This window comes from Alnus glutinosa, chromosome 10, assembly GCF_958979055.1.
Source record: "Alnus glutinosa chromosome 10, dhAlnGlut1.1, whole genome shotgun sequence".
In the NCBI taxonomy this organism is placed as follows: Eukaryota; Viridiplantae; Streptophyta; class Magnoliopsida; order Fagales; family Betulaceae; genus Alnus; species Alnus glutinosa.
In genome coordinates, this window is record NC_084895.1 from 24095211 (window position 1) to 24108111 (window position 12901).

Here is a 12901-nt window from a genome sequence, read left to right on the forward strand (position 1 = left end):
CATCTATGGATTCACTGTTTTTCAAACTAAGTACTTTATTAAAAATTAAAAGTAAAACTAAGAAGAAAAAATATATGAAAAATAAAAAAACAATTCTTTCCTCAAATTTTCGTTTGGTGCTCCAAAGAACTCAAACCTTTTCAAGCAGCATAAGATTTTTCTCTAATTCAGTCTATTAATCATATGTCTGTAAAACATGTCGGAAGACAGAGACTAATTTACTTTGAGGTACGTACGTAACCAAGATTCAAGTTATATATTATTGCAATAAATTCAGTCCATGATCATCAATCGTGAGATAATATATTATCTTAGACCATCAATGCATGGAAAAATCAGTTTTACAAACATACATTAATTATAGTATCTTTTAAAATTGAGCACGCACTGATCAGTACAAACCCTAAATATTGAGAGATTTTTTTTTAAGAATTAAAGATCTTATATTCCATATCAATTAGAAGAACCTTAGAGCAAGCACAATGATATGGATGAAGGAAGGATATTCTCCCATCTAGACTTTGTCTTCCATATACATTAAAGCATTTCTAGCTAAAACGTGGGTTGCTGTATTAGCTTCAAAATTGGAAATTAGCTAGCAAAGAGTGTATGATCAATAACTTCAATTTTATTAATTTACAATAATCTGAAGTTCAATACTGAATTGAATCAAAGAAAAGCTTCAAAGATACACCCAAGAATTAATTTAACAATCACAATATTATTTTTAATTTACTCTAAAGCTTTAATGACAAATCAAGTCCAGCCGCCGGAGCATTGGCACAATGATCACTTTCCGGAGGCTCCTCTCGCCGGAGGTAATCACTACTACTACTACTTGGCCGGATTTCAGCCATGATTTTAGCAGAAGATCCGCCAAGATTTCGAAGTACTGCACCACTTTCCTGAATCAATCTTGAAGAAGTACTTCCTAACACACCACTAATATTATGTGCCTGAAAACTTTCCGACCTTAGCCTATCGACCGACGATTGCGGGCTCATTATCGTCTGCCTCGACCACCCGCCGTGGCCGCCGAAACGCCACGGGTAGCTCGAAGGCTTGTGAACCATGGACTCCATCCGAACCCCAAGAGATCTGTTGAAAGATCCGTAGAGAGAGTGGGTGGAGATGCTTGAATAGGGATGATAGTAAGGAAAGTTTGGGTGTTGAAAAGCATCCACATCCATCCCTTGACGTCGTTTAGCCAACGCACGCTCTTGTTTGTGTGCGTTTTGGTGCCCCCCAAGTGCTTGAGACGTGGAGAACTCTCTCTTGCAGAAGTTGCATGAAAAAACCCTAGGCTGATCTGACCTCTTCTGATCACGAGAGTTATTATCTGCTGATATGATATAATATAATTAAATAATTAGATTTATTTCTTATTTAGAGTGCATTTGACATTGCAATTTCGTAGACAAAAAATGTGATTTTAAACTTAATCACAAAAAATGAATCGTTTGGAATCGCGTTTTTAAAAATTTAGTCGTGATTTGAAAATGCAAAAAAAAAAAAAAAAAAACAAACAAACAAACAAATGTTTTTTCAAATCGTAGGCAAGCTGGTGCTTTTTTAAAGCGCACAGTTTTAAAGGCTAAAATGATATTTTAAAGGCCAAATGCTTAACTGTGTTTTTCAAAATCACGTTTCCAAATCTCATATTTTAAAATCGCACTTTTGAAATCGTAAACCCAAACATACCACTTGCCTATTATAAAAATCAGAAGTACGATTTTTTATGAGATGAGGAGGGCAAAAAAAAAAAATCTTTTTAGAGTAACAAATTAATTTTGAGGGTTGAACTAGCTACTAGAGGGATTTTTAAAAAAAATGGGAGACTAGTGCCCCCAGCCCAGGGGAAGTTCAGCTCTGATAGTCAACGGTTATGAGTGCAAACCATGACTACAATTTCATTTTAATTAAAATATATTACGTGCTGAGCATTTCTTATTAAAGAAAAGTTTGAACCTACACGAACATAATAGTGTGTGTTATAATATAAAAAATAAATAATTTATTCGCTCTTATAAACTTAAATCATTGAGATAAGTAGTGATTTATCAAAGATCGAGAAAATTAAAGAGAACCTGCATTGATGGAGTTGTTGAAAAGATTGAGCTCCATGTTTGATGTGCCGGCACGGTTGGAATCATCGTTGGAAAGCTTCAAATCGAGCAAGACACGCCGTGACTGATCATCTACTACTTCTGACGACCCTTTAACAACCTTTTCTTTCATTTTCATCATCTTCTTCTCGTGGCCTTCTTTGCTTTCATGGTCAGGAGGTCCTTCAGACGCGGCGGCAGAGATGCCGGAGGCCTCGGAGGGGCATGTTTCAGAGCGGCCGTGTGCTTCCATGGAAACAATTAATTAAGGATGTTGATGATTTTTTGAGGAGGATGAAGGACATCATGGCCGATGTTCTTTATATTTATTTAGGGTTGAGTTAATGCAATATCTTACGTAAATGGAAACAAATCACATTGTGCAGTTATTACATGCATTATATTAGCAAAAAGATTGAACTGATGTCTAAGCTGGCCTGAGATTTTGTCTCGAAGTTTATTCCAAAAATATGTTGAAGTAGATGATGAACAGGCTATTAGATGATGAACAGGCTATTACTCAATTAGGCAAACTTCCATAATGAGTGCATCGAGTACTTATTATGTAGTTTTCAACATGGAAAGCAAAGTTGGTGAAGCAAAGGGTTCGGCTCGGTTCCGGTTTCAGTTTAAAAAAAGAGAAAGAAAAATAAAAAAGACGTATGTCTTATTTATGAGTAATGTTGTTTAGTAAACTATAATACGACTGTCATGACGTAGCAATGAAAATCGGCCTCCAAACCCTAAGTCCTTATTTTCACTTCTACATATTATGTAGTTTTCAACGTGAAAGCAAAGTTGGTAAAGCAAATGGTTCGGGTTCGTTCCAATTTCAGTTTTTTTATTTTTTAATTAAAAAAAAAAGACGTATTACTTAGGAGTAATGTTATTTAGTAGATGTACTGTCGTGATGTAGCAGTGAAAATAAGCTTTTGGCTCAGCAATTATCAGATCTTTATTGCTACGTCATCCCACAGTCTACTAAATAGCATTAGTCTTCTTCCTCATTACTAATCTGTTCGAGTACTGTCAAGATTATTTGGACATTCATTTTGGCATAAACTTTACTTTTTGAAATAGTTCATTTGAAACTTGAACACCCCTTAACTTTATGCTTTAATTTTCTTCCCTCTTCTTTTGGTGTGATTGAAAATAAATTGCAACACCTTTGCCATTAATTATCTTAAATAAATTTATAATCAAAATGAGATAGCATTCCTAATTAATAAACCAAAATGTGGTGGAAATAAAGGGCTATTATGCACAAAAAAAGAAAAAAGATTTTGTGAATATATATATATATATATATATATATATATATGGTCAGTTTCAAATTACAATTGGTATAAATTTTTTATTAATGCACGTTACTCAATAACTTTTAATCAAACTAATATTTGAACAATATCATTGTAAAATAAATTTAAATAAAAATAAAAATTTGAACATGCATGGATCCATAAATAAAATAATGTTTAACCTCTATTAATCGTCATGTTATTAATTTGGAGAACATAATTAAAGATTTTCTTATCTTGAAAAATAAAAATTATCTAGGTTAATTAACTATGATAATTATTGGGTAATATATATATAATCACTGTGGTATATATTCATTTTGTTGAAGGATTGAGCTTGAAATTAATCACTGTGATATTCATTAATTAGTGTGTTATTTAATTTGCACTTAAATATAACAGCAATTACGTACATGCAGGCTTCGATCTCTTCTAATTAAGAATTAAAACCAGCCAGCAAAATTACTAGCAACAATCTTCCGATCCAGCTGCTCATACTATAATTAAAAGCAGAGAAGAATCTGAATATGAATATGAAATCATTTAGGATAAGACTTGATTTATGCTTTCAACACTTCACAAATTTAGCAAGACATTAAAAGCTAAGCAATTTCCAGATCTACTGTACATGTACGTTTTAATTTTGCTATGATATCATCTATGGTTAAGGAATACTTAATTATTTCATGTTTGGTTTAAGGTAATTATCGGATCGAGATTTTCTATAATTGGGGTCCTTGGAATCCTGTTTTTCTATCAGGGTGAGTAATTATACTTGTATATTAAGTGTCCATAAAAAAAATAAAGTGGCTTTTGAAATTACTATTAGGTGTGTGATTGATCAAATAGTAATTTTAAAAGCTATCTCAATTTTTGACGGATACTTAATGTAAATGTAGAATTACTCGGAGCTCATCTGTCCGAGCAAGTTGCTTCCTGGTCGAGGAAGGAGCCCCTCTCACAATTTTTCCTACTCCTTATACTTTGCGTTGGGGATTGTATGGGATCCCAATCCATAATTGCCTACTTTTTTACCATAAACAAAATGTAAGCATGTTCTAACTACATATTTATGAAATATACATGCATTACTTACATTGAATCATAAGAGAATCATTATGATCTATCTATACCTTGAATCGTAAGGTTTAACATTACTTCGGTTATCTTTAATCATGACTCATAAACTCTCATTTTCTTTCTTCCTTGCGGATTAATGCTCAGTTTGTTTCGGCATATAATGTTTTCTATCAGAAAATATTTTCAGGGAAATTACAAATAAATGTTTTTTGCGGAGAATATTTTTCGGTGTTTGGCATGTACGGAAAATCACAAATATTTTTTTATATTTTCATTCAATCATATTAACTTATAAAAATCAATTTTTATTCACAACATAAACATATAAATGTAAAATAACATAATAAAAAAAAACAACTAAAAAATTATGTTTAACTAAGATATATACATTGACTAACAATAGTCATATATTTTCAAATTGGGACTCATTCTTATTTCATCAATACAATCTTGCTTGCCTCCATAAAGAATACTACCCATATAAATCACTCTTTCATAATCTCGAATAACATGAGGTCCCCTACGTAATAATTTCATAGATCTAATATCTTCTAAGATTATAGCCCCAAGAGCAAGGATAAATGCAACTGCGACCATAATTGTTTTTGACTTCAAAAGTGCTTTCATAAAAAGTGATTTATCTGTCTACATTGCAAAATGATCAACATAAACACCATCATAGAGACAGACTTGCTCCCAACGGTATTCTCAGCAGTATTATGTTAACAATTAAAGACAAACCCAAAAGAATTTCCTTTTATCATTTGGTCGTTTGTGCAATTTCTGTTATAAATAGTACTTTCACATGGAATAAAGATCCCAACAATTTGCAATCCGAACAACAAATGTAAAAGAGTTAATATGAAGTTCATCTAACCGAGTAATTTTTGAGCTATCCGCTCACCTATTTGGACAAATAGACCTCATAAAGACTGTATTACATTTACTATCTAAATTATTAGCTATCCGAACATCAAATTGCTGAATCCAAATCCCTTGACATGGTCATAAAGAAGTCGAAAAAGCATAACAAATGTGAAGAAAGCACAGCCCAAATCCATTGAAGGCTGAAAGAGAAAAATCCACCAGGGAGTTTAGAAAAGTATAAGCTAGTACTTGACCTCTTACAGACGTAAAAGTAAAAAAAAAAAAAAAAAAAAAAAAAAAAAAAAAAAAAAAAAAAAAAAAAAAAAAACTTCTTAAACCTACTGCTCGCTTCACTTCCAAAAGAGGCATCAAGGAAGCCAGAAAATGTCTTTACAATCCAAGCTTCAAGCCAGTTATATTCACCCTGTGAATATCTAATATCTATACATTCACCTAACAAAACACCAAACAAGGATGGCTCAAATAATGTGCAAATATCCAGAAAACACCCACAATATCAAAACTATATACCCGAAAAAGCCGTGAGACAAGGCCCTGCCTGCATTCACTTCCACCACCAGAACTGTCGAAACAAATATATCTTCCTCATTCGAGCATTGTATGTCAAGAAGGCTCTGGCTTTGACAGGGTCAGCATTCAAATACTCAAAAGCATACATCTGTTTGGCCTCTTCCAAGCCATCAATCTCCATTACAGCCTCTAGTAGCTCATGGGCATCAATCGAGCATTTGCTTCGCTCCATCGCATCAGCCAAGCGCCGAATGCTTGATGCTACTGCCAACATTGCATCCTGGAGAGCCTCTGACCCACGAGGCTGTTTAGGGAGCTGACTGAGAGGCGGTATCAGGGGAGGATCTTGAGTACCATCTGGCATCTGTGCATACTCTGGTGTTCCCGAATACGACTCTGTTCCATCTGTCTCGCTTTGGTCTTCTGAACTTGGGGAAAGATATGAAGCAGAGTCATCATCACAATTCCTTGAATCTGTTGGATGGCCTCCATCCTTCATCTTAGCCCAACGACTAGGGGCTTGATAATTTCCACAAACAATTTTTAGTTCATCATACATCTCTATCTGTTTGCTTCGAAATCCTCTTGCATCAGGGTGTGCCTATCCAATGAAATGATAAACCCAACAAGCATATTGTAAAAAACAGCCTGACACATTTTAAAAGGGCAAAAAATAAAAAGAAAAAAGAGAGGAGCGAGATTAAGCTTTTTTTTTAAAAAAAAAAAAAAAAAAGAAGAAAGAAAAGAAAAGAAAAGAAAAAAGAATAACTTACTGCAATGTATCTCTTCCAAAGATCATCGTTGTCACACTCAATCATCTTTGCGTTAGGATTCCACCTGAATCCGTCTTGACTTAGCATATCCTTTATTATCTTATACCTCTTCTTAATTGTCTTAAGTCGATTAACAACTTTTTGATTATTCAAGTTTAAGTTAAAATGAGAGTTCACGGCAATACAAGCAGCAGTGTAAGCATTTTCATTAAAACATTTGTCAATTTTGTTGCCGTTTTTAGCCTGAATAGCAAGGGATTCAATAAGGCACTTGTCCATTGCAATTGACCATACTACGTTCCTTCCTTTGTGCTTCATATCCCGTCTCTGTCCATGCAGGTCATATTGCTCCATTCCTTAAATCAGTAAAAGACATATAACTATATTTTATACAGTATGATAAAGCAGAATTCAACATACAGATTGATAGATATTGACTGCATCCTCATCCAAGTGATTACTAATAGAGAATGCAGTGATCTAATCCAAGATACTCTACATGGATCATGTATTATTACATGGCATAGTTTAATGTCAAGATCAATTTTTTTGTTGTAAACTGCAACCATGAAGGCAAAAAGAGGTGCCACCCCTCCCCCCCCCCCCCCAAAAAAAAAAAAGAAGGTAAATGTTGATATAGATTAAGAAGCACGCTCAAACCCAGCTAACAAAGATTAAACCCTGTATTTGTTTCTGCGTCTGAAATTACAAGTAAATAAAGGCATCACAAAATGATCATAAATCCTGTCTTGGTTGAATTTTCAAACATATCTATTTCTCTTCCTTCATCGACTAGCTATCCTTACAATTAGAACATGCACGCCTAGCTGCAAAAGATAAAAACCTGTGCAGCCTAAGCACTGAGCTTGGGCTTGCCACCAATGGACCCTTAATGTAGCACAAGGCACAACAGAAAGCACCCATCTTCCATAAGAATATTCAGCTGTTCTTCATTATATAATGTAAATTATGTAATAAACATACGATTCATCATTCATATCAACAAAACAACAACACTTATTTTGTATGACTAGTGACTAAGTATGATCTAATCATGTAAATTATGTAATATGATCTAACAATTCATATTGATATGATATGAAGATTCATATGTGATATAATTAAGCGTGTATGTATATATATTAGTCATATAATGTCACATAATTCCTAAATTCTAACTCATAAGTGTACAATTCATAGTAATGTAAACTATAAAGATTAGGAAATAGTGGTAACTAGATCATTTTACCACAAAAGATCAGTATTTCTTTTTTGCGAGCCGAACCGAACTTTATTTTTAAAACTCGTTATGAGCTTGAGTTCGTGATAAATGAGAGCTCGAACTCGGCTCGAACTCATGATAAATTTAAATGAGCCGAGCTTGGACATGCACTACTCACCCGAGCTCGGCTCATTTACATCCCTATGTCATACATCAACTATATACTAATACTGGTTACCTTATATTTCACAAATTAATGGCAAAGTTGGTTCATCTTAGAACCTTCTCAACCGATGTTGTTAGTGTAGAAGAATTTGGGAAGTGAATAAAATGATGTAGAAGCACAAAACATAATCTGACTTCCAAATCTGCAAAGAAGATTATGGTCCTAAAATTGGAAGCTAGTGGTAGATTATATAGGACCCAAGATGCTTAGTTGAAATCTGATATGTTATTCCAAAGACTTGCAATGTGAAATGCATTGTGAGTTGGATTACTATTGGGAGCTTCTGGATCATGGTTTACAATTTTGCTTAGCTGTGGGTTTTTATTAGGCCAGAAAAAAAGAAGGAAGAATTGCAGTTTAAATGTTTTAAATTATGGAAGAATTTTGGAAATGAATAAAATAAGTTTAAATCACAAATCACAATATTTTCCTTTTTAATTTTGAATCCAGATATTGGAAGCGGATGATAGATTATCTAGCACCCATGATGATAGCTTGAAAACTTATACATCAGTACACAGACTTACATAATTGAAACTACTCTACTGCAACAATATAATCTTTGAGTATGATATAAATTATTAAAAGCGCAATTTTCAACTCAAAAAGGCTTAAAAGGCCATCTCTATCTATTGATCATAATAAAATGAAGCAGAAGCTATTTTATATAATATTGTGAATTATAGAGTTAAAACTTTACCATTATCACCACATAAAGATATAATTGCCAAATAAAGGAGCCTATTGTTTTTCTTACAAAAGGGGGAGTGTGTGTGTGTGTGTGTGTGTGTGCATATGCTTGCCATATTGCCCATTTTTGCAAGTGTTTATTAATGATGTTCGTATTCTTATAATCATTTGGTGGTTTATGGTCCCAATATCTTTAGGAGACGGATGCGTACTAGTGGGAATATCTAGTCCTCTTTTGGAGGGGTGGTGTTGGAATGAAAATGGCAAACCTTCAGACAGGGGCAAGTTAGATTTCTATAAGGCACCATCAGGAAAGGTTTGCACACCTCTAACTAGATCTATGTGATCTTATCAATCAAGCCCTTGAACACATTCTTGCAAGATTGTTCCAACTTGTGCCTTTATTTTCATAAATGCACTGCAACCAGTATCAAGTAGCAGTGAGGCCCATCACTATTACACAAATCACAACAGTGCACGTTTTCAAAAACTAAATAATGCTCGGAAAGAAAGTCCTCATAATTTATTTTTAGGTTTTATCCAGCATAACCATATAAACAGGAGTTCCTCGTAAAACCTAGAGAATATTGGTGAGCCTCTAACTTATATAAATACTAGGTGCAGAGTGCCATAATCAACCCAAAAAAACACCATAATCGGCCAACATCCAGAAAATTAAATATAAATCAACCAAAAAATTCCCATAATCGGCCGGCCGGTAAAGAAGAACGGCCGGCCGGAGAGAGAGAGTGAGAGAGTTTACTGCCGGTGAAGAACGAACGAGAGAGAGAGAGAGAGATGCGGGCCGGTGGAGACGGCACCGGTGAAGGACGGCCGGCCGGAAAGAGAGAGAGAGAGAGAGAGGGGGGGGGGGGGGGGGGGAAGTGGGGTTGAGGACTGCGAAATGGGGAGGGAAAAAATAACCTAATTTCCCCTCCCCATTTGATTTTCAGCCTTTTTTAATATATATATATATATTTGTCAGCTTTTTTTTTTTTTTTTTTTTTACGTGTCCACACAAGAGAGGGGAGATTCGAACTAATGACCTCCACTTCATGAGGCGTGGTCCCTAGTCTATTGAGCTACCCCATGAGAACATGTACATGTTAGCCTTGTGTACAAAACGAGTACAAGTTAATACTTAGAATGCGTTTGGGATTACGATTTCGTAGGCAATAAGTGCGATTTTAAATCAAATCGCAGAACATAAATCGTTTGGAAACTGCATTTTTAAAAATTGCGATTTGAAAACGCAGAAAATCTACTTTTTTAAATCGCAGGTAAAATTGTACTTTTTTGAAAACGCATAATTTTAAAGACTAATTTGCGATTTTAAAGGTTAAAGTGCGATTTTAAAGGCTAAATCACTTTTTTTAAATCGCACTTTTTGAAATTACAAACCCAAACGGACCCTTAACATTATAAGATAAAAATGTAATTTTTAGCATTATTTAAGATTTGTCTTTACATTATTTTGGACAAGTTGCATGCAACTTCCCAAATGTTTTTGCACTTGAAAACCCTAGAATTAAGGGTGGCATTTTTAAAAATTTTGGCCAAGTTTTCCTCATTCAAATTTAAATATATATTAATTTTAGATTTGAAATTCTTGACAATACTCTTTTTGTTAATATGTTTTGTGGGTATTTTTTATTTGAAAAGGTGTTAACATGAACGTGAAAATAGTTTTTGTGCTTTTACGAGTATTTGTGTTTGGATTACTTGTTAATTTTTTATTAGAAGATATAATAAAAGACAAAAAAAAAAAAAAAAACAAACTTTTAGTTTTACTATGTAGATTTAACTCGTGTTAATATTATGAAGACCTTCTTAATACCGTATAACAAATATTTGGGGTACTACAATTTTTTACTGCAATCTTGTATATGATTAAGGATATGATTTTTCAACAATCTACCCAAAAGCATCCTGCTCCTAGTAGGGGCGGAGCTACCCTGGCCCCCAAGGCCTACATTTTTCTATTTTTTTAATTTTAGCCTCCTCAAATTATTTTTTTCAATTTGGTCCCACAAATCCTAAATCCGACCTCCGCCGCTCCACAAGAATCAATTCAAGCATAAAGCTCTTGGCAGAAAAGCAACAACCTTTAAAAACAGGTTGGTTATTGTCTCTTCCAATTCCCTCTTCTTTTTCCTTTAGTTGTCGGAGACACAGTGCAATTATTCTAATTTTGCATGTGTCATTTTATCATGTTATTTTAGTAACTAATGTAATAATTCAATTTCTTTTTATTTTATTTTATTTTAAAAAAAAAAATTGATACATTCTGGTTCTTAACTTCAGCAGTTTCTCCATATCTACCATATATAAGAGATAATGCCAAAAATATTCAAATACAACTCGGAAATAACTAATTTAAATGAGTAATGTTATAAGTTACTCATGTATCTCTCTTGTATCATTTCAATAATGACGTGATTTTTAAAATTATTATTAGGTTTGTGATTAATCACTATTGAATTTTGATCAAATTGAAATTTTAAAAGCCATTTCATTTTTAGAGGGACATAAGATGGACTTCTAAAATTACTCAGTTTAAATATGTCATGACCTACTCATTTATAGTTGCCTCTGCCACTGGATATATGTGAAAACAACGTCGTTCCATATTAGGATTTGGACTTTGGACCTGGTTTAAATTACGGGAGTGATTAGGTGCTTCGTAGATTAGTTTGTACCCGCAATGAGCCGCCTGGCCCGGTCAAGCTCAAATAAGTAAAATCCCGTATATCCCAATTAAAATTAGGCCATATAGAAATAATTGAAAAAATAAAAGTAATTCTCTTAATTCGTATTTTATTAATTAAATAACAGAACAAAAAAGCCATTAAATGGATCAAGAGTTTGCATCCCATTTTCAGCTACCTCTCCACCCATTGTTGCCTCTCTCTTTGCTTCTCTATCTCCTTTCCACCACCCAATCGAACTCTTATCCCACTACCTTCCTCATCGTTAGGGGGAAAACTGGACAAAAAGGGAAGAGGGGTTTGGGAGGGTTATCTCATTAAAAATTTAAAAATTTTAAAAAATATTTTTAAAATTTTAGGAAGGATAGTGCCCCCAACCTAAAGGGTAGTTCCACCTTTGCTTATCGTCGTCCCGTTATGTAAGGTGACCAAACCACTCCAATTTGTCCATGGCATAGTATCGCCACCTTGTGCGATGGGATGACCACGAGGAAGGTGGTCAAACTGGGGCGGGAGTAATGACACCCTTCACAACAAAACAAATAACAAAAAGGACATAAGTTTTCTACAAATAATCTCCAAACGTGATGTGTGTCATTTAAGCACGTGATAAACATATATTCTTAAACAATTACATGCTTCTCACATGCTAAAAACATTCACATATCACTTTAAGAGGTTAGTTTGTAAGAAATTTCTTACGAATAAATTTGTAAAAAAGATTTGTCCCTAAAAAAAAAAAAAAAAAGAACAAAAAAAAGAAAGAAGAATAGGAGCTCAAGCGAGGAGGCGGCAACAAGCAAGAGGCAAGGCAAGTATAATCAGAATGAGAATGCAAAATACGTACATGTTGTTTACCTGATTTACATTTAGCTCAATGCAGTATTAAAATGAACTCATTGATCCTTAGGATATGCCAAAAAAACAAATCATTCCCTATAGTCAAAATACTTAATGAATTCCATTAGTATGCTACGTTAGCGCTAATAAAATAACGACACATGTCACTCTTAATAAAAAATGTAAATATATATAAAAATAATAAATTAAAAAAATTAAAAAACTAAGAATTATTTAAAAGAAAAAAAAGGGGTGGCCCATGGGCCGGTAGTGGCACGCCCTGGCTTCCTTTGAGGTGGCCTTCAAACCACCCGCAACCACCAATAGGGGTGGCTCGCACGCCATCCCAGCCAAGGGAGGTGGCTGACATGCCGCCCTCTTTTTTTAAAAAAAAACAAAAAAAAACTCTTAGTTTTAATTTCTATAATTAAAATGACACATGCAAAATTAGAATAATTGCACTGGATAATCTCTTTCTTAATCTGAGAAAAACAACGGCCTCTTATCTTATCCATGACCAGATGGAGATGGCCACAGCTTAAACACGTATGCAAAAGCAAT

At 34.0% G+C, this 12901-nt stretch overlaps 2 protein-coding genes across 2 annotated transcripts; both read right to left on the minus strand.

The window, feature by feature from the left end:
* Nucleotides 1-737: 737 nt before the first annotated feature.
* Nucleotides 738-2358, minus strand: LOC133879228 (zinc finger protein 8-like). Its single transcript, XM_062317760.1, has 2 exons — nucleotides 2088-2358; nucleotides 738-1339 (listed from the first exon to the last, which is right to left on the minus strand). The coding sequence occupies exons 1-2, from the start codon at nucleotides 2356-2358 to the stop codon at nucleotides 738-740; spliced, it is 873 nt and encodes a 290-aa protein (XP_062173744.1).
* A 3321-nt stretch (nucleotides 2359-5679) lies between these two features.
* Nucleotides 5680-9662, minus strand: LOC133880319 (L10-interacting MYB domain-containing protein-like). Its single transcript, XM_062319267.1, has 3 exons — nucleotides 9556-9662; nucleotides 6655-7010; nucleotides 5680-6482 (listed from the first exon to the last, which is right to left on the minus strand). Exons 2-3 carry the CDS (start codon nucleotides 7006-7008, stop codon nucleotides 5916-5918), a joined length of 921 nt encoding a protein of 306 aa, XP_062175251.1. The 5' UTR covers nucleotides 7009-7010; nucleotides 9556-9662; the 3' UTR covers nucleotides 5680-5915.
* Between the last annotated feature and the right edge of the window lie 3239 nt (nucleotides 9663-12901).

Coding starts and splice junctions, on each gene's coding strand:
- LOC133880319 (XM_062319267.1), bottom strand. CDS start 7,008: ATGGAGCAATATGACCTGCATGGACAGAGACGGGATATGAAGCACAAA. Junction 6,483..6,654: donor TTTGGAAGAGATACATTGCA/GTAAGTTATTCT, acceptor TTCATTGGATAG/GCACACCCTGATGCAAGAGG.
- LOC133879228 (XM_062317760.1), bottom strand. CDS start 2,358: ATGGAAGCACACGGCCGCTCTGAAACATGCCCCTCCGAGGCCTCCGGC. Junction 1,340..2,087: donor CAACAACTCCATCAATGCAG/GTTCTCTTTAAT, acceptor TCATATCAGCAG/ATAATAACTCTCGTGATCAG.